Source organism: Schistocerca piceifrons, chromosome 3, assembly GCF_021461385.2.
Source record: "Schistocerca piceifrons isolate TAMUIC-IGC-003096 chromosome 3, iqSchPice1.1, whole genome shotgun sequence".
NCBI lineage: Eukaryota > Metazoa > Arthropoda > Insecta > Orthoptera > Acrididae > Schistocerca > Schistocerca piceifrons.
The window spans coordinates 33,830,357-33,851,948 of NC_060140.1; the positions used below are offsets into that span (position 1 = coordinate 33,830,357).

General features: G+C 46.9%; 1 protein-coding gene across 2 annotated transcripts in view; it reads left to right on the top strand.

Annotated features, from left to right (window-relative positions):
- Positions 1-21,592, top strand: part of LOC124789970 (RNA-binding protein 34-like) — a 96,968-nt gene that overhangs the window by 47,112 nt on the left and 28,264 nt on the right. For both annotated transcript variants that reach the window (XM_047257505.1, XM_047257506.1), the window contains exons 3-4: positions 15,776-16,284; positions 16,376-16,494. In XM_047257505.1, the coding sequence (XP_047113461.1) occupies positions 15,776-16,284; positions 16,376-16,494 (628 nt within the window). The remainder of the gene's footprint in view (positions 1-15,775; positions 16,285-16,375; positions 16,495-21,592) is intronic.

A 21,592-nucleotide genomic window follows, 5' to 3' on the forward strand; every position in this document is an offset into this window, starting at 1 on the left:
CCTTGCCTTCTTCTCCTTGCCTTCTTCTCCTTGCCTTCTTCTCCTTGCCTTCTTCTCCTTGCCTTCTCTGGTCTCCGCCTCAGCGTTTGAGACAGTCTGTCCTCTCTCTCTTCTTTTTCCTCTTCTTCCTTCCTCCCTGTGCGTGCCTGAAGGCCGACCCATGCGTTCGCGCGCGTAGCCGGTGACGGGGTAACGCGTAATTCCCCGCCCTGGGTTGACAAGTAAGGCACACACGTACCCCCTGGTAAAGGCCAGGCCCAGGGAGGGGTGACTGCCTGAGCTGAAACCTTCTGACCATGCCGATTGGTCCCTCAGTCTGTTTCTCGGGAGGTGTGACCTGAGGTGTCAACATTCACCTAAGGCGGGAGTGCCCTCTGAGAGGGTCCCCACAAGGAAGGAGCGCGCTATCGGAGACGCTGGCAATCATGGGGGATTCCTCCGCAATGGATTTCTCTTCTTCTTCTCTCTCGACTTCTGCCCACAAATGGAAACTTGACCAGCCACCAGTGACAAAAGTACTACCGCCTGCCCCACAGTTCCTTGTCGTTTCTCGATCTGAGGACGGAAAGGATTTTTCCTCTGTCAGCCCTTTCGTTATCCAGAAGGGCGTAGATGTCATAGCCAGAACTGTTAAGTCTTGTACAAAGTTGCGTAATGTTACCTGGTTACTAGAAACTGAGAGCGCCTTTCGGGCACAAAAACTGCTTCGAGCCACACTCCTGTACATGTTCCCTGTCCGGGTGGAGGCTCACCGAACTTTGAATTTGTCTCGTGGTGTGGTTTATGCTAGATTAGTCTACGGATTGACTGACGAGGAGATTGTCTTTCCTCGCTGAGCAGGGCGTGACGGCTGTCCATAGGGTCATGAAAAAGGCCAACAATGACCTTGTACCGACCCGGACACTTTTCTTGACCTTTGATAGTGTTAAGCTGCCATCGCACATCAAAGCGGGCTACGAGGTTATTTCTGTTCACCCCTATGTCCCGACACCTACGCGCTGCTACCAGTGTCAGCGTTTTAATCACACTCGCCAGTCTTGCTCCAATGCGGCTAAATGTGTCACTTGTGGCAGGGATGCCCATGAGGGTGACTGTCCACCTCCGTCTCCTCGTTGTGTGAACTGTCAGGGTGCCCATGCAGCGTCCTCCCGCGACTGTCCTATCTACAAGGAAGAACACTGTATCCAAGAAATTCGGGTCAAAGAGAAAGTGTCCACCTCGGCTGCTCGCAAGCTATTTGCTAGTAGGAAGCCCACGCTGCTCCCAGCAGGGAAATACAGTACTGTCCTCGCCTCTCCTCGGACTACCAGGGAGGTGGCAACCCAGACATGCGATCTGACCTTCAGCACCACGGTCGTCTGTTCGGCCAGTGCTAAGATCGCGCGGTCGACGTCTCCTCTTCCTCCCGTCACCCCACAGACACAAGCCCCTTCATCTGCTTCTGCCATCACGAAGACCCAGAAGTCAGATGCACGGGCCTTCAAGAAGGAACCGTCCCGTGCAGACTTCCTACGTACCTCGAACTCCGAGCCATCGACCAGTACTTCCACCAAATGACCTTCCAAGAAGGCTCATAGGAAGCACAGTTCTCCTTCTCCGCCACGGCACATTTCTTCTCCTGCGCCACCCAGCGGTTGCCGCCCCAGGCCGTCATCCGTTTCGCCTGGCCGCACTGCTGGTAGCCGACCATCTGGCCGTTCACCGGCGGAGGAAGTTCCCCCTCCCGGCCATCTTACCGAGATGGCCGATGAACCTATAGAACCAATGGACGATGACTGTCCGTCTACTGATAGCAGCGGCAGTGCTCGCTCGAAGCCGGGTCCTCAGCGGCCTTCGAGGTGACCCCTTCTTTCATCTTCCTTTTCTTCTTACGATGGCACTTATTCACTGGAATATTCGCAGCATTCGCTCCAACCGAGAGGACTTGAAGTTGCTGCCCCGCTTGCACCGTCCGCTCGTCGTAGCCCTCCAGGAAACGAAGCTACACCCATGCGATCAAATTGCCTTGGCACACTACACCTCTGTGCGTTTTGACCTACCCCCTGTGGTAGGTATTCCGGCTCATGGAGGGGTTATGTTGCTGGTCCGGGATGATATTTACTACGATCCCATCACATTGCACATCGGCCTGCAGGCAGTTGCCATCCGCATTACTCTCCCCACTTTTACATTTTTCATTTGTACCGTCTACGCTCCATCGTCTTCTGCCGTTACCAGGGCAGACATGATGCAGCTTATTACTCAGCTACCTGCCCCATTTTTGTTAACTGGAGACTTCAATGCCCACCATCCCCTTTGGGGCTCTCCAGCATCCTGCCCGAGGGGCTCCTTGTTAGCAGACCTTTTCAACCAGCTCAATCTTGTCTGCCTCAATACTGGCGCCCCTACTTTTCTTTCAGACACATCTCACACCTATTCCCATTTAGACCTCTATATATGTACTACCCAACTTGCACGCTGGTTTGAGTGGTATGCACTTTCTGATACATATTCGAGCGACCACTTACCGTGTGTTATCCATCTCCTGCAGCATACCCCCTCTACGTGCTCATCTAGTTGGAACATCTCCAAAGTAGACTGGGGGCTCTTCTCTTCCAGGGCGACCTTTCAGGATCAAACCTTCACAAGCTGCGATAGGTTGCACACCTCACGGAAGCCATTCTCACCGCTGCTGAATATTCCATCCCTCACCCTACTTCTTCTCCACGTCACGTACCGGTCCCCTGGTGGACCGCGGCATGTAGAGACGCTTTACATGCTCGTCGACGTGCTTTACGCACCTTTAAACGCCACCCTGCAGTGGCGAATTGTATCAATTATAAACGATTACGTGCACAGTGTCGTCATATTATTAAAGAAAGCAAGAAAGCCAGCTGGGCTGCTTTCACAAGCACCTTCAACAGTTTTGCTCCTTCTTCTGTTGTCTGGGGTAGCCTGTGCCGGCTATCTGGCACTAAGGTCCACTCACCAGTATCTGGCTTGACGGTCGCGAATGACGTCCTTGTGGCCCCTGAGGATGTCTCCAATGCCTTCGGCCGCTTTTTCGCAGAGGTTTCGAGCTCCGCTCATTACCACCCTGCCTTCCTCCCCCGAAAACAGGCAGAGGAGGCTAGGCCACCAAACTTCCGAATTGTGAAAGTTATAATGCCCCATTCACCATGCGGGAACTCGAAAACGCACTTGCCTGGTCACGGTCCTCCACTCCAGGGCCTGATTCTATTCATATTCAGATGCTGAAGAACCTTTCTCCTGCGGGTAAAGGTTTCCGTCTTCGTACTTATAATCGCATCTGGATTGAGGGACATGTTCCCGCATGCTGGCGCGAGTCTATTGTTGTACCGATTTCTAAGCCGGGGAAGGACAAGCACTTGCCTTCCAGTTATCGACCCATCTCGCTTACCAGCTGTGTCTGTAAGGTGATGGAGCGAATGGTTAACTCTCGTTTGGTTTGGCTGCTCGAATCTCGATGCCTACTTACCAATGTACAATGTGGATTTCGTAGGCGCCGCTCTGCTGTTGACCATCTGGTTACCTTGTCGACCTTCATTATGAATAACTTCTTGCGGAAGCGCCCGACCGCGGCTGTGTTCTTTGATTTGGAGAAGGCTTACGACACCTGTTGGAGGGCGGGCATTCTCCGCACCATGCATACATGGGGCCTTCGCGGTCACCTCCCTCTTTTTATTCGTTCCTTTTTAATGGATCGACAGTTCAGGGTATGTGTGGGTTCTGTCCTGTCAGACACCTTTCGCCAGGAGAATGGGGTGCCACAGGGCTCAGTTTTGAGCGTCGCTCTCTTCGCCATAGCGATCAATCCAATAATGGATTGCCTCCCAGCTGAAGTATCAGGCTCCCTTTTCGTGGACGATTTTACCATCTATTGCAGCGCGCAGCGTACCTGTTTCCTGGAGCGCTGTCTTCAGCATTCTCTTGACCGTCTTTACTCCTGGAGTGCCGCCAGTGGCTTCCATTTTTCTGCCGAGAAGACGGTCTGTATTAACTTCTGGCGCTACAAAGAGTTTCTCCCACCGTCCTTACGACTCGGTCCCGTTGCTCTCCCATTCGTGGAGACAACAAAATTTTTAGGTCTTACATTTGACAGGAAACTTAGCTGGTCTCCACATTTGTCATATTTGGCTGCCCGTTGTACCCGTTCTCTAAATGTCCTCTGTGTTCTCAGTGGTATGTCGTGGGGAGCGGATCGAACCGTCCTACTTCGCCTATATCGGTCGATCGTCCGCTCCAAGCTGGATTATGGGAGCTTCGTATACTCCTCTGCACGGCCATCTATCTTACGCCGCCTCAACTCCATACAACATCGGGGTTTACGTCTTGCGATCGGAGCGTTTTATACTAGTCCCGTCGAGAGTCTTCATGCTGAAGCTGGTGAATTGCCACTCACCTACCAGCAGGATATACTGCTTTGTCGGTATGCCTGTCGGCTACTGTCAATGCCCGACCACCCGTCTTATCATTCCTTTTTTGACGACTCTCTCGACCGTCAGTACGGGTTGTATGTCTCTGCCTTGCTACCCCCTGGAGTTCGCTTTCGTCGCCTCCTTCAACACCTTGATTTTTCACTCCCTGCAACCTTTCGAGTGGGCGAGAGCCACATGCCACCTTGGCTCCAAGCTCATGTTCGCGTTCACCTTGACCTCAGCTCGCTCCCAAAGGAGGTTACCCCCGGTTCGGTATACCACTCCCGTTTTGTTGAACTTCGTTCGAAGTTCATTAATATGACCTTCATTTATACAGATGGCTCTAAGACCAATGACAGGGTCGGGTGTTCTTTTATTGTCAGGGCACAAAGTTTCAAGTACCGGCTCCATGGCCATTGTTCGGTCTTCACAGCTGAGCTCTTTGCCCTCTACCAGGCTGTTCTTTACATCTGCCGCCACCGACATTCTGCTTATGTCATCTACTCCGATTCCCTGAGTGCCATCCAGAGCCTCAGTGATTCGTATCCGGTTCACCCTTTCGTGCACCCGATCCAACGCTCTCTTCAGCAGCTGGTGGACGACGGTTCTCCGGTTAGCTTTATGTGGGTTCCTAGCCATGTCGGTATCCCTGGGAACGAAGCTGCAGATGCCGCAGCCAAGGCTGCGGTCCTCCAGCCTCGGACAGCTTCTTGTTGTGTCCCTTCATCAGATTGTAGCAGGGTCCTTTGTCGGCACATTTTATCGCTGTGGCATGCCGATTGGGCTGCACTTACGGACAACAAGCTTCGGGCCTTGAAACCTCTTCTCGCGGCTTGGCCATCGTCCTCGCGCCCTTCTCGGCGGGAGGCGGTCGTTTTGGCCCGGTTACGAATTGGACACTGCCGGTTCAGCCATCGCCATCTGCTGACGGCTGCGCCGGCGCCGTTCTACCCGTGTGGGCAATTGCTGACGGTCCGCCACATTTTAACGTCCTGTCCGGATTTTAACACACTGCGTCTTGATCTTGGCCTGTCATGTACTCTAGATGCCACTTTAGCGGATGACCCACGAGCAGCTGCTCGCGTTCTTAGTTTTATCAACTTGACAAACCTCTCTAAGGACATTTGATTATGCTGTTTTTTTTTTTTTAATCCTATGCCTGTCAGTCTGTCTTTTATTGTGTTTTCCCTTTTAGTTGCTGTTTTAAACTTGTGCCTCGCGGTGCATTCCTAACGTAGTCTGGGTGCTAATGACCGTTGAAGTTGTGCGCCCTAAAAAAAAAAAAAAAGAGAGAGAAAAATTCCGAATCAGATATGCTGCTACCAATTTCATCAGTTGAGTCACCTAGAACATCTTGTCGACACCCAGCCAAATGCGTAACCATGGCAGGGATGCACACGAGGGCGAATGTCCGCCTCCTCCCCGCTGTGTCAACTGCACTGGCAGCCATGCCACTTCCTGACGGGATTGAGCGGGCTGTACAAGAGATTTGGGTAAAGGAAAAAGCGCCTTACCCAGTAGCTCGCAAATTACCGGCTAGTCGCAAACCTTATGTTCTCCCATCTGGCAACTATAGTTCTTTTCTTGTTACCCCATGCTCCACGGAGGACGTGGCCACACAGACAAGTGAGCTTAAATTTGGCTCTTGGTTGTGAAGTCGCCCAGTGTCAAGGTAGCATTGCCGTCCCGCTGTGCAACAAACCGTCAAACTCTCGCCTAAGGTGCGAAGCTACCCGCTCCACAACCGGCAGGCAGGAAAGGACAGTAGTAGTACTTTCAAGGAGACTTCCTCCGTCGCTGCAGCCAAACAACATCCAAGTCTTCCTTTTACCAGAAGGACTTGAAGATGTCCGGTAAAGACAAACGGTCTTCTCCTTCACCAACTCGACGATCCTGCTTGACGGTGTTGCCACATGGTCACTTAGCCCACCCGGCCTAAGTTTGGCCAGTGTGCACCACCAACCGTTTTTCAGCATTAGACTCCACAGACCGACTGCACAAGCACGCCAATGGTTCTGTGGTCCCCATGGAGCGAGATCCTCCTGCTTCTGTGCCCTTTAGTAGTGACTCCACAAAGAGGATTTACGGCTGCTTCTAGCATTGCAGCATCTGCTTGTACTCTGCCTTCAGGAAACGAAATTGGGACCCTCAAGACCACTTTCGGCTTTAACATTACTTACCGATTTGTTTTAACCTTCCCCCTGAGGTCGGCATCTCATACCATGGGGACGTCATGCTGTTCACAATGGATGACCTTCATAGTCAACCCATCTCCCTGACTAACCGTCTTCCGAGCTGTTGCCGTTCGCCTTTACCTTCCGCACCTGACTTTCTCCCTCTGTACCATTTATTTACCTCTGTCCTTCGATATCACCAGGGCGGACTTCCTTCAGCTTATTCAGCAGTTACCTCCCCTGTTTTTGCTACTCAGTGGCTTTAATGCCTATCATCCCCTTTCTGGTTCTCGTAGGATCTGCCAGAGAGGTTCCCTCTTGGCTGACCTTCTTAACCAACTCAACCTCTTCTGCCTTAACACTGGAGCACCCACTTTCCTTTCTGACTCGTCGCACACCTATTCTCATTTGGACCTATACTTTTGCACTGCCCAGCTTGCCGATTGTCTTGAGTGGTCCGTTCTTTCTGATGCCTACTCCAGTGACCATTTCCCGTGTGGTCTCCGTCTACTGACTCCTACCCCATTCACATGCATGCCCAAATGGCAGCTTACTAAGGCTGACTGGGAGCTTTACTCCTCCGTAGCGACCTTCGCTGAGCAACATTTCCTCGGTTGTGATGACTGGGTGGACAATCTCACCAGCATTATCCTTCCTGCTACAGAACATTCCATTCCTTGCACTACCTCTTTACCACGTTGTGTCCCAGACCTTTGGTGGACTGATGCATGCCGCAACACAATTCGTGCGTGGAGACGTGCTCCCCGCGTTTTTAACTGCCACCCTATGCTGGAAAATTGCATTCACTTCAAACAGATGCGTGCAAAGTGTCGTCGTGTTCTTCGGGGTAGTAAAATAGCTAGTTGGATTTCAGTCACTAGTTATTTTCACATTTCCATACATTCCTCTGTAGTGTGGGCCAACCTGTGATGGCTCTCTGGAACCAAGGTCCATTCCCCCATTTCCGGCCTGACATTAGGTGCCAATGTCATCATGGATCCTATTGCTATCTCCAACACTTTGGGCCGCCATTTTTCGGAAGTTTCGAGCTCTTCCCACTATCCTCCTGCCTTTATCCATAGGAAATGAGTGGAGGCGGCTCGGGCGCTTCCCTTCTCTTCTCCGAATCGTGCTACAATGCTGCCTTCACTATGAGGGAGATTGATCATGCTCTCAGTTCATCCCGGTCCTCCACCCCAGGGCCAGACGCTATCCACGTTCAGAAGTTGTAGCACCTCTCTCTTTTGGACAAGCACTTTCTGCATAACACGTACAACTGCATCTGGATGCTTGCTTGAAGCCACAGTCATACCCATACCTAAGCCCAGTATGGACAAAAACCTTCTTTCCAACTACTGCCCCATCTCTCTTACCAGCTGCGTTTGCATGGTGATGGAACGTATGACTCATGTCCGGCTGGTGTGGTGGCTCGAGTCTCGCGATTTACTCATGAATGCACAGTGTGGATTCCGAGCGCGGTGTTCTGCAGTTGACCATCTCATTACTTTGTCCACTTATGTCATGAATGGTTTTCTGTGGAAATCCCAGACTGTGTTTCGATTTGGAGAAGGCCTACAACACCTGCTGGAGAACTGGTACCCTCTGTACTCTTTACACGTGGGGCTTCTGTGGGTGCCTGCCCTGTTCCCCCCCCCCTCCCACAAGGCTGGTACGTGTGGGTTCTGCCTACCGTATTTACTCGAATCTAAGCCGCACTTTTTTCCGGTTTTTGTGATCCAAAAAACCGCCTGCGGCTTAGAATCGAGTGCAAAGTAAGCGGAAGTTCTGAAAAATGTTGGTAGGTGCCGCCACAACCAACTTCTGCCGTCGAATATATGTAGCGCTACACAGGCATGTTTTGCAGGCACAATGATAAATACTGGCGCCAAAACCTCTGCGTCAGTAAATAAATTTAAAAAAAAGGTGGAAGACGATCTTTTATCTCCGCCCCAAGTTTTGACCACTGCATTTTCATACATTATCCAATGAACTAAATACAAATTTAGTATTGTTCATCTTCGAATGTAGCAGCATTTCAATGTACTACGAAAATCCGACTGGCAAGACTGTTTGGGATGTTTGTCAATATGGCCAACTCTACGTTCTGAATTTTTTCCTGCCTGTGAGAAGAGATGGTTGCTAATAGGAACTTTTTGTATTGTGAATCACATGCAGTATTCTCTTCACCATAAGAATAATAAGAATATAAAAATTTTGCCATGTATTCTTTCGTGTTTGCTGCTATCTCATTTAAATCCTGTCTGCCTAATAAACAACGAAAATAGAGTGAGACAACAGCAAATGCAGAAGAATATACATATCATGTCATGTTTGTATCCGTATTATTCTTATGCCTAATAGTGATAGTCAAAAATGAAGCACGGCAATTGACTAGATTTTTAAATCTAAGATGACCCTAATTTCTGTGCAGAATGTAATGTACTAAAGAGGCGTCTGCAAAGATTTTCAAACGGAGAAAAATTTTCGCTAAACTCTCGTTCAGAACATCTTCTATCATACGCAGTCTATTATTTCGCTCTTGTTGATCATTATCAAAGAAAGCAGCAGTGTAAGTAACAAGAAGTAGCAGTCTCTTGCCATTGTTTCGCTAATGAGACGATTCTCTCTCTCTCTCTCTCTCTCTCTCTCTCTCTCTCTCTCTTCTCTCTCTCTCTCTCTCTCTCTTCTCTCTCTCTCTCTCTCTCTTCTCTCTCTCTCTCTTCTCTCTCTCTCTCTCTTTCTCTCTCTCTCTCTCTTTTTTTTTTTTTTTTTTTTTTTTTTTTTTAAGTGGTGGTAGCGCACACAAAAGCGAGGCATCCCACAAGCGGCGACAGGCCGTAAACACTCATTATCAGAATGTGACAAACAATGCATGACACAGTGCAATAATGCATTTTCAGCTTAGAGTGACATAAACACCTATAACAAAAAGAACGGCACTTATCAGATCAAAGAAAAATAAGCAATCAATTCAAACCAGACGAAGCACGTCAAAAAGGAAGGGGGTACCCGTATAAATACGGACGGAGCGCCTGACGCATAGCAATGGCTACCTGGTAAAGCTTTAAGCTTACGACTCGAACCAAACTACTGTAACTGTATCGTCATTCATTCGACCTAAATTGTGTCTCATATTACAATGGACCAACTTTGTTTAGATTTGGAGGTGCGGCCTAAAACTTTTCTCTCCCCTTGAATTTCAAGTCTCAAATTTCAGGTGCGGCTTAGATTCGGGAAATTTTTTTTTCCCTTGATTTCGAGTCTCATTTTTCATGTGCGGCTTAGATTCGAGTGCGGCTTAGATTCGAGTGCGGCTTAGATTCGAGTGCGGCTTAGATTCGAGTGCGGCTTAGATTCGAGTAAATAGGGTAGTTGGACACCTTTATTCAGGAAGATGGTATGCCTCAGCATTCTGTCGTGAGCATCATCCTCTTTGCTGTTACCACTAACCCTATCATGGTCTGTCGCCCACCAGGCGTCTCCTGCTCCCTTTTTGTCGATGATTTTGCCATCTTTGGCAGTTCTCCACAGATCTGTCTTAACTGAGCGGCATTTTCAGCACTGTCTTGATTGTCTTCACTCCTGGAGCATCGCCAATGTCTTTCGCTTTTCCACTGACAAAACTATATGTATGAATTTCTGGCGGTGCAAATGGTTTCTCCCACCATCTCTACATCTTGGGCATATTGCCCTTTTGTTCGTTGACACTACGAAATTCCTGGGGCTCATGCTAGATAGGAAACTCTCTTTGTCCTCCCATGTCTCTTACCTGACAGCCAACTGCACCCAGTCCGTCAATATCCTACGTGTCATCAATGGAACTTCTTGAGGTGCCGATCGAACCACCCTCCTCCGTTTGTACCAATCCCTTGTTCGTTCGAAACTCGACTATGGGTGCTTTGTTCATGCATTGCATGCCCATCCCTTTTACGCAGTCTCAAAACTATCCATCATCATGGCATCGGTTTGGCCACCAGCACCTTTTAGACCAGCTCAGTTGAGAGTCTGTATGCTGAAGCTGCTGAAATACCACTGTCCTGCCTCTGTGACTTCCTCCTCAGCAGGTGGCCACCCCTCCTATGCCTCCTTCTTTGATGATTCCTTAGATCATCAGTATGGGGCTCGTTCCTCTTCTGTTACCTCCTGGAGTCCACTTTCGCCACTTGATATGGCGGTTTAACTTCTGGTACCTGCAACTTTCCCAGTGGGTGCGAACCCTTCACTGTCTTGGCTTGGTGAAGCGGCCCATGTTAACCTTGGCCTTCATTCACTTGCTAAGGACACTACTCCAGCCTCGGTCTATCGCCTTCAGTTTCATGACGTGGGCATGGAACTTAACGATAGTACCTTTGTGTACACTGATGGCCCTCGGACTGACTGTGGGTTCTGGTGTACCTTTGTCATTGGCACCCGTGTCTTTCAATATCGGCTTCCGGCTCACTTCTCTGTACTTACGGCTGAGTTTTTCGCCTTGTATCAGGCCATAGAGTACATCTGGCGACACTGCCTTCCCCTTTGTGTCCTCTGCTTGGACTCACTCAGCACCCTCCAAAGTCTCTGCGCTGTACACTGCTCATCCCTTAGTGCAGTGGGTACAGGGAAACTGTCCCTTGCTCGCTCATGGTGGAGCCAATGTCGTGTATCTGTGGGCCCCTGGTCATGTCGGTCTGCCAGGAAATGAGGCTGCTGACACTGATGCCAAGGCTGCAGTCCTCTTACCTCAGCCTCAGCCTGCGAGTACCTCTGTTCCCTCCAGTGATCTCTGCATTGCCATCTGTCAAGGAGGTGGTGTCCCTTTGGCATTTCCAATGGTCCTCCCTTCAACGGGATAAGCTTTAGCTTACTAAGGGCCCCCCCCCACCCCCCCCCTCCCCCCGGAGGAGATTATCTTAATTCGGCTGCGTACTGGGCCATCATCACTTGCTCAGTGGCGCTGCGCTGCCCCACCACTTCGTACGCATTGCGCCCAAATTTTAACTGTCCACCACTTCCTGCTGGAATGCCCTTTTTTACCAATTTACGTTCCAGCTTGGGTTTGCCATCTGATTTATCAGCCATTTTAGCAAATGACGTGTAGGCTGTCAACTGCGTTTTAATTTTTGTCTGCCATAGAGAACGCCATTTAATTTTGAGTTTTGGACCTCCATTTTTGTATGATGTTTCTTTTAGCCCTTTTTCCACGTGCCTTTTTTAGCTGTCTCCTATTCTGTCCTTTGAGACTGACATATAGTTGTTCCCCTCATCTCTGTGTTTGTGTTCTATAGTTTTGACTTGGGTGCATATGACCCGAGTTGTTTTTTGCGCCCTAAAAGAAAAGAAAACAAAACGTATCGATGGGGACTCCTTTATTTCAATGAAGCAACAGTTTTTGTTGACCATCTAGAGGACAAGTTTGGGGAGGTGGTGGGCTTGTCCAAAATGCGGTCAGGGTCAGTCTTGATAAAAACAGCATCCTCTGCCCAAGAGACCTTCTTTTGCAATCTGACGACGAGCTGCATGCCAACTTAGAGTGACGAGGCATTCATTTCATCCGGCGCGTCCATCAGGGTCCGAGGGATAATCAGGTTGCCATCGGTGCCTCCATCTTGGCCTTCGAGTGTGGCACATTGCTTGAGAAGGTCAAGGTGATGGTCTATTGCTGTAATGTAAAGCCATACATCCCTCCTCCTATGCGGCACTTTAAGTGCAGCATGTTCGGCCATATGTGTTCCCACTATATTTCCAGTGTCACATGTAGAGATGTGGGCACCCACCACATCCCAATAGTCCACGTGCCCCACCTCCCATCTTTGTCAATTGCGGAGAGCATTGTTCCCCTTGCTCGCCAGAATGTTGGATTTTACATCGCGGAAGGAAAATCGTGGAATACGAGACCCTGGACCAACTGACGTATACTTGAGGCTAAGAAGAAATTAGAGCATCTTCATCCTGTGACCATCTCTTATGCCGCCGTTACAAGAACAGTTGTAGCCCCATCCGTTCCGCAAATTCCGGTTGGCTCTCTGAGCCATAAGACTACACCTGCCCCCTTGATACAAACTGCTCAGGAAATAAATCGCTGGCAGCAGGTGACCCTGAGGTGTAAACTGCCTCATTGAATGTTCCGTGCCTTCCTAGCCATCCTCCAGTGGAATTGTGATGTTTTTTTTTCCACCGCCTGACTGAGCTACGGCAACTGTTCAGCTTTACACATGCTTTCTGCATTGCCCTTCAGGAAACCTGGTTCCCAGCAATGTGGACCCCTCCCCTCTGTGGCTATAAGGGGTATTACAGGAACCGTAGTGACTATAATTGGGTGTCAGGTGCAGTTTGTGTCTGTGTCCTGAACTCAGTATGCAATGAGCATGTACCCCTTCAAACCCCTCTTGAAGCTGTAGCTATCAGGATGAGGACAACACAGGAAATAACTGCCTGCAACGTATATCTTCCTCCAGATGATGCGGTACCCCTGAACGTATTTGCTGCACTGATTGATCAGCTCACTAAACGTTTCCTACTTTTGGGAGATTTTAATGCTCATAACCCCTTGTGGGGTGACACTGTGCTTACTGGCCAAGGTAGGGAGGTCGAAAATTTACAGTCACAACTCCACCTCTACCTCTTAAATACAGGTGCCCCCGCACATTTCAGTGTGACACATGGCACGTATTGATCTCCCCTGGCCTTCTCCCATCTATCCACTGGAGAGCACATGACGGCCTGTGTGGTGTTGACCACTTCCCCATCTTTTGTCACTACCCCGGTCCACGGACACCTGCCCAGATGGGCTTTAAACAAAGTGAACTGGGAAACTTTCATCTCTGCTGTCACTGTTGAATCTTTCCCACACGGTAACATCGATGTGATGGTTGGGCAGGTGACTGCAACTATCGTTTCTGTGGTAGAAAACACGATCCCTCGCTCTGTAGGGTGGCCGCGGCGAAAGGCTGTCCCTTGGTGGTCGCCAGAAGTTGCTGAAGAAATTAAGGAGCATCGGCGAGCTATGCAGTGACATAAGCGGCGTCCTTCCCTGGAGCCCCTCATAGCCTTTAAACGGCTCCGTGTCTGCGTTCGCCATTTTAACAAACGACGGAAGCAGGAGTGTTTGGAGAGATACGTCTCGAACATTAGGTGCCGTATGTCGCCTTCCCAAGTCTAGGCTAAGATCAAATTTGTTTTCGGGTACCAGACCCCAACAGGTGTTCCCAGTGTTAACATAAATGGCGTGTTATCTACTGACGCAAACGCTATTGCCGAACACTTTGCTTGAAGTCTCTGTGTTGGAGAATTACCCCCCCCCCCCCCCCCCTCCCCTCCCCAGCCTTTTGCACTGTCAAAACGGAGGCTGGAAGGGGAAAGTGATTTCATTCAGTACACACCACAGTGAACCCTGTAACGCCCCATTTACAAAGTGGGAGCTTTTCAGTGCCCTGACACATGATGGTTTTGACATCCCAGACATGTTTGATTGGGTTCATATCTGGTGAGTTGGGGAAGGGGGGGGGGGTGACCAGCACATCAATTGGAACTTGCCATTGTGTTCGGCGAACCACTCCATCACATTATTGGCCTAGTGACATGGTGCGTTATCTTGTTGAGAAATGCCACTGCCATCAGGAAACATATTCATGAAGTGGTGTACGTGGTCTGCATCAAGTGTATGATACTCCTTGGTTGTCATATTGTCTTGCACGAGCTCCACTGGACCCATGAATGCCCTCGGAATTTTCTCCAGAGCACAATGGATCCACCACCAGCTTGTCTTTTTACCACAGTACATGTGCCAAGGAGCTGTTCCCCTGGAAGAGGACAGTCTTGCACCCTCCCACTGGCATTATGAAGAAGGTATTGTGATTCATCAGACTATGGTCACATGCCCATTTCAGTCGTAGTTGCTGATGTGGTTTTAACATTGGCACATGCATGAGTCATTGTTAGGAGTGTTCGGTGCACTGAGTGTTAACACACACTTGTACTGTGTCCAGCATTAAGGTCTGATATTAGTTCCGTCACAGTTCATTACCTGTAAAAAAGACATCTGACATCTGTAATGAGGAGTGGCTGCCAAACCCCATGTCATCTGACATGGTTTTACCTTGATTTTGCCACGTGTTGAAGATACCTCAACACTCCCCGAACACCTGACAAGTTTCCAAAACGCTCGTGCCAAGCCCCCAGGCCATCACAATCTGCTCGTCAAACTCAGATCATGCACCTTCCCCATTTTCCACACAGACAGCACACTCCTTAATACTGCATGCAGTGCGTGTGATCTGACTAGCAGTCACTCCTCACCAGGTGATGCTGCTATCTCCTGGGCGGGTTTATATTGATAGTAGGCCACTGGTAACAACATCCTGGCTAATGAGTGTATATAATAGCTTTCTTTTGTTGGCTTAGCAGGCCATCTCACCACTGAATGGCAGGGATGTTAATATTCACGAGTTGCCTCTCCACACGAACTCGCCCCTGTGAGTTTACGCTGTCTGCTGCACCTACTTTCCTGTTGCTGTTTATCACCATATTTCAGTGTGCCTGTTAGTCTGTTTATTGAGTACTGCTACTTCAGGAGCAATGCCACCACAATACTGCACTTAAACTACTTCATGATGTGTACAAATTACCTCAGAGTAGCCTACTGACTTACAGATTTGATGATGATGGATAAAACGTCAGATTGCATCTTTTCGATTTGTTGTTACAAGCAAATATTTTTATTTATTAATTTGTAAGACTGGAAAAACAAATTTCAATGGTTAATACAAGAAACTTAATTTCTAAAGAGATGGCTTCAAATCTCTACCATCCATTGTCATTTAGATTTTTTGCAGTTTAAGTGAATTGCAGAAAGCAGTTACTAGGATTGTTACTTAACAGAATAACACAGTCAGTTTCCTTGCCAAACACTGTCCAACTGACCTCAGATTTTGTTTTTGTGGCCTTATTGCACTGGTATCAAGCTTCAGAAAAATGATAGCTGTAAGAGGTGAAATCTTCCTTCTTGAAATGTTCGAGAAAATAAAAAATAAATACAATAAATCCATTCAATATATTGTTCCTTTATTGGCTTGGGGTTCTAAGAGTAACTCATCTTTAGAGCCTTTTTTTTCCCCACTCCCTCCCCTACTTGGATAGTTTTCGTTGTAGACTACTTTGGTGCATAGAATCTTTGGTTCATTTACATTTTCTGTTTTTGTCTTACAGAACAGAAAACAGTTCTGAAGAAATATCAGATGCAGATGCTACAGATCATGTTAGTTTAACACCTGACCTTAATGATAGCGGAAATGTGAGCAATAATGCCTTTAATGCACTGAAACGTATACGATTAAAGCAGAATAATGGAAAACCTACCCGCGACACAGAGCAAGAAGAAAGAACAATTTTTGTGAAAAACCTTCCACACACTTTAAATAAAAAGAAGATAAAGAAAATCTTTAAAGAATTTGGTGAAATTGAATCAATAAGGTTAAGATGTGCTGCTGTGGAGGACATAAAAATCTCAAAGAAATTTGCTGTAATCAAGAACAAATTTCATGCTGAGAGATCAACTATTTCAGCATTTGTTCGCTTTAAACTTAAAGAAGATGCATTATCTGCACTAGCTGCAAATGGAACACTTGTTGAAGATCATCACATCTTTGTGGATGAAGCCTTGAACTCAAATAAGCATGATCAAAAGAGATCTGTTTTCTTAGGAAATGTTCCATTCTGTAAGTTGAAAGGTTTTATTTTCCCCCATATATATTATTTTACTCATATAATATGAAGTGTATTGTACTTTGGCATCTTTTCTAATTAAAGCAACTGAAGAAGAAGAAATTTGGAGAATATTTGAGAAATGTGGTAGGATACTGGACATCAGAATTGTAAGAGACATGAAAACTGGTATTGGGAAAGGATTTGCTTATGTCACCTTTGAGGTATGTATTTCAATTCTGAATCATTGCAATTCAGAAAACTTTCTGGTATTAGTGGGATTGAATTTTATTTGTAGATTGTCACTTACGTACAATGTGAACAATGAAATATTCTATTTAATTTTCCATGTTTGCTTAGTGTTGTTAAAGAGGGATTACTTTCATGCAAACTTGCAACATGCTGCCACCTCTGCAGTATGAAGTTCTAAAGAACTCACTCTTATGACTACTTATTATTGTTAAAAACTTTCTAAAGTATACTATGCTGTAGTAGTTATGAATGACCTGTGTGCTGTTATGGTTTTTGAGCTAGACTACATAAACAGCAATCTATTGATATTTTCTTTAGTCTGTAGTAATGTATATCTTGCCTCTCATTGGTTATTTGAAACTATCATTCCTTTGGTTATGAGAAATAAACCCATTACCACCCTGCACGTTATAGAGGAAAAGCAGTATGGTTGGAACTGCCACTGTTTTAGACTTCATCCCAGGAACAGACTAGCACATATGACTAAAGTTACAACTGAGGTAAGTGCCTTTTGGAATGCTGTGCTGACATCGCTTGTTCTTTGTGTCAGACCACCTAGCCAATGAAAGGCTTTAGGTAATCACTGAGTGCTGAGAAAACAGGATATGTGGTTTTGGCACTGGAGCTGAAATATTGTTTAGTGCCTTTGCCCAATTTTTTTCTATTGTGTGTTCAAAATAATTTGTAACTTTTAATAGTTTCATGCCGTGGAGAGCAGTGTTGCAAGTGCTTGCATGTAGGATGCCTCACTCCTGGTTTTTGTATGTAGTCATTAAACAGCTCTCAATGAAGTATTAATTAATAAGCAAGCAATACCGAACAGGACACCTGTGTTATTAGTGTTTTATAACTACTAATGATTGTGGTGTAAGGAGTGACTCTCTCACGGGAAGAATCATTACTGTCTTTCGACACAGAAGTTGTCTTGAAATTGTTAAGGATTGCTGGAATATAGGTTGTAGAGACAGTTGGTCCTCTTGGCTCCATGTATCTGCAAGGGCATGGGTATTTACCACATAACTTTACTTCTATGCCTATATAAGTTTTATAGGACTTAACTGAGCATGATATGAAGGAAGCTTGATTGTGCTCTTGACTTTTCACCATACCAGTTTAACTTGATAGCGTAGGGTTTGTCTTTTGCAGCTTTAAAAATGTTTATATTGGCCTTATGTCAGGTTCAGTCTATACTAAAAACAAAATATCCGCTTTTCTCTACTGCATTGTTATTCATTTCTTCATAGCACATGCCAATTACTGCTACTGTTGAATACGGGGAAACATTTTGGAGCAGAAAATTAAAACCATTCCGTGAAAACTGGCAATATTTTATTACCTTGTGGTAATCTTTTCTGGAGCAAAAGAGCAAAAGAAGTGTGAAATGAAGTCATGACTTGAGTCAGCATGAAAGACAGTTATCCCGTAATCCTTTAATATTGAACCTTTTTTTGTTCTTTTGGCAATAAAGTCTGTTCATCCTTCTGTCAATATAAAATTTGCATAAACCTATGTATCATCAAGCAGTGTGATGCCTTCAAATGTAGTTCTCTGTTTTGATTGCTAAAAAACCCTTTATTTTACTCCAAGAATGATCACAGCTTTTTTATTGAAAATGCAAAAGCTGAAACTGCTCGTGAGGTAGCAGCAGTTGGAGTCGTTAGTAATCAGTTCGGTACACAGTTGCAGAGTAGCAGTACTCACCAAACATGGAGAAACTAAGGTTCATTTTTCATGTGCATCCTAAGCCCGACCCTGCCACAAAAAGGACACATTGCCTCATGTATTGGAAGATTATTGCTCGTATGAAGTCCACAGGCTTAACTGGTGATAACGTGCTTGCCTCCAATGCAGTGGGCCCAATTTCTATTCCTGGCTGGGCTAGAGACTTTCTCCACTCGTGGACTGGGTGTTGTGTTGTCTTCATTTCATCCTCATCGCCGGCATGCAATTCGCCCAATGTGTTGTCGACTGAAATAAGATTGCACTTGGCGGCCGAACTTCCCTGGATGGGGCTTCCTGGCCAACAGTGCCATATGTTGATTTCTTTTCTTTCCTTAAGAAGAAATCAAAGAAAGGCCTCACCTTATGACACGGGTTGTGCTTTCCTCTGCCTCTCGGTGACATGTAACATTGTCATTGAAGTGTAACATAAACACTATAGCACAGAATTGCTCATGACTCAATGATGTACTTGCAGATCCTGACGCCAAAACATGAGTCTGTTGACTGAGTTTGGACAATCGGAGGGTGCACATACGCAAAATAATACTGAGACACTAGTAAATTTCAAGTAACTTCACCACATAGCCTATATGCCATACAGTTTTTTTTTAGACTGCCTTTACGTTTCATTTTGCAACAATGTTGTAAGCATACTGATTTGTTTCACATTTGATGTCTCGAATCGTGCAGTTGTCAACAAAATAATTAAAATAATGAAACTCCTCAGCGGCACCTGAAAACTGGCAGCTGTGACTGATAGTCTAGTTCCAATCATCTTGCTTTCTTTCACACATGACCAGGTACCAGAGATGGTGACTAATGGTCTTTACCACTATCTGCATAGAAAAATAATGTGTAAATCAGTATATGGAAGTCTCAATGGTACTGAACTAGTGCACAGTGTTCACAGTGCAAGCCACTTGACAGACAACAAACAGACATATGAATCCTCTCTCTCTCTCTCTCTCTCTCTCTCTCTCTCTCTCTCTCTCTCTCTCTCTCTCTCTTTCTCATCTGGAGATACGAATTCTCTCTGTCGGTATTTTTAATTTCTGACCCTGTATACTAATATAAAATATATTAAGATATAGGACTCCTTCAGATTCCTACTCCATTTTGATCCACAAGAGTGCCTGCAAATGAACTACAGATAACTCAGTCCTTGTACTTCTCTCATACCCAATAAGCACTGGCCTCTGGCTATGGAACAATGTTGTAAGTACCTCCACATTACTTGGTCAAACGGCTTTGGAATCGTGCTAAACGTGCTTAAGGACGGAGGTCAAGCTGATGGGATATGCGTTCCGTTGGCATCCCCAAGGCAAGTGCATCCATACGGTATATGGGCAGTGTGCCATAAGTTTTAATTTAGCTGTGGATTCCTGGGTCCCCTCGTTGTCTTTTGTCAGAGGACTATTCAAATATTGCTGAAACCATTTGATTCTTTTTCACTCTCATCAGATGGCCTGATCGTCATAAATCTACTATGCTCATTATTGCTGCTTGTTGTGAAAACATGTTGATTTGTGTTTTGTGTCTTCTCTTCAAGCATTGTGATCCTTCGTCGTAGTGTGGACTTTTCCTTGTTGGCAATTTAAACCCTAGAAAGCCCCTGAGGGGACTCATCGCCCTTTGGTAGGTTCGTGCTTGGCTACCACGGGTCCCCAGCTGTTGCAGTATCTTCTCCTTTCCGTGCCGCATGTTTAACCTCTTGTTCTTTGTCCCCTCCCTTGGGAAACACGTCTCAGATGTTTTCGGGAATGTGTTCTTCATTTTCGGTAGGCAACATCAGAACAGTCTCTCCAATGTTTATCCTTCCATTTTTCTTTCATCATTCCCCTTCTCCTACCCTTCCTCAGCTTCGGTGTTTGAGGTCCCTCTTTCTCTTCTTCCTCCCTGTGTGCTCCTGAAAGCCGATCTGTGTATCTGACGTGTAACAGGTGACTGGGTAACATGTAATTCCCAGCTCAGGGTCGACAGGGCCCGTAACAGGCTAAGGCGATTGCCTGAGCTGCTACCTCCAAAATTGCTGAATGGTCCCCCTGTCAGGTGTTCGTGAGGTGTGATCTGAGGTGTGGACGGTCACCTAAGGCAGATGCATCCCCCTCTGAGGGGTGTCCATGAGTTGAAAGGAGCATGCCATTGGAGACACTGGCAATCTTGGGGAATTTCCATGCATTGAGCCAATTGTCGTCTTCACATTCAATGGCCACTAAACGTAAACGGAATGGAACTCCACGACTCAGACCCTCCCAGCTGCACCACAGTTACATGTGGTTTCACACACTGAAAACAGTCAGTCCTTTGCATTGGTAAATCCACTGATTATTCAGAAAGGTGTTGATAAAATTGCCGGCCCTGTGGAAAGTTGCTCTCATTTATGCAATGGCACTTTGCTTTCGGAAACTACTTCTGGTTCTCAAGCACAGCTGCTTGCAGCTTCACTCCTCTACAGCTATCCTGCTCATGTCTAGGCTCATCAATCGCTAAATTCTTCCCATAATGTTATTTATACTGGGGTACTTCATGGTCTGACAGATGTAGAAATCCAAGACGTCATTGCAGTCTTTCGGGTCACAAGCACTCTTTTTCTCCCTTTTGATATAGTGGTGCTTCTATCAAAGGTCAAAGCAGGCTATGAAGTTACGGGAGATCCGGGTGAAGGAAAAAGTACCTTACCCTGTCACTCTCAAGTTGTTGGCTAGTCGGAAACCTTGCATTCTGCCATCCTGGACTTGCAGTACTGTCCTTGCTCCACGAAGGACATGGCCATGCAGACGTGCTACCTCAAATTCAGAACCATGATTGTACAATCATTCAGTGTCATGGTAGCCTCCCTGTCTCCTCCTCCAGCTGTGCAACAAACTACTAAATTTTTGCCACTTGGGGAGAAATCATCTGCTACACAACTGGCAGGCTGGAAAGGACAGCAGGAATACTCGCGTACCCCAACGGTCGTTTCCTTTGCTGGCTCGGAGATCCTATTGAACGGTGCCGCTATGTGATACCCTCACCCAGCTGAACTCAGTGTCACCGGTGAGCACCGCCAACCATTTTTCTGCCCTGGACTCTGCGGACTGACAGAGGGAGAATGCCATTGCCTCTACAGATCTCTTGGTGCGCAGGATCCTCCAGCCTCTCCTCCCTGTAGCAGTGTCTTTGTAAGCTGACACTCGGCTTGTCGCTGAGGTGACACCCCTTCATTTTTTTTCCTCCTCCCCTTACATCTTCATGACTTCCCTCTAATGGAACATTCACAGCCTAAGTCCAACAAAGAGGAATTGCAGATCCTCTTGGAATTGCGGCGTCTGCTTGTTCTCTGTCTCCAGGAAACAAAATTGCGTCCTC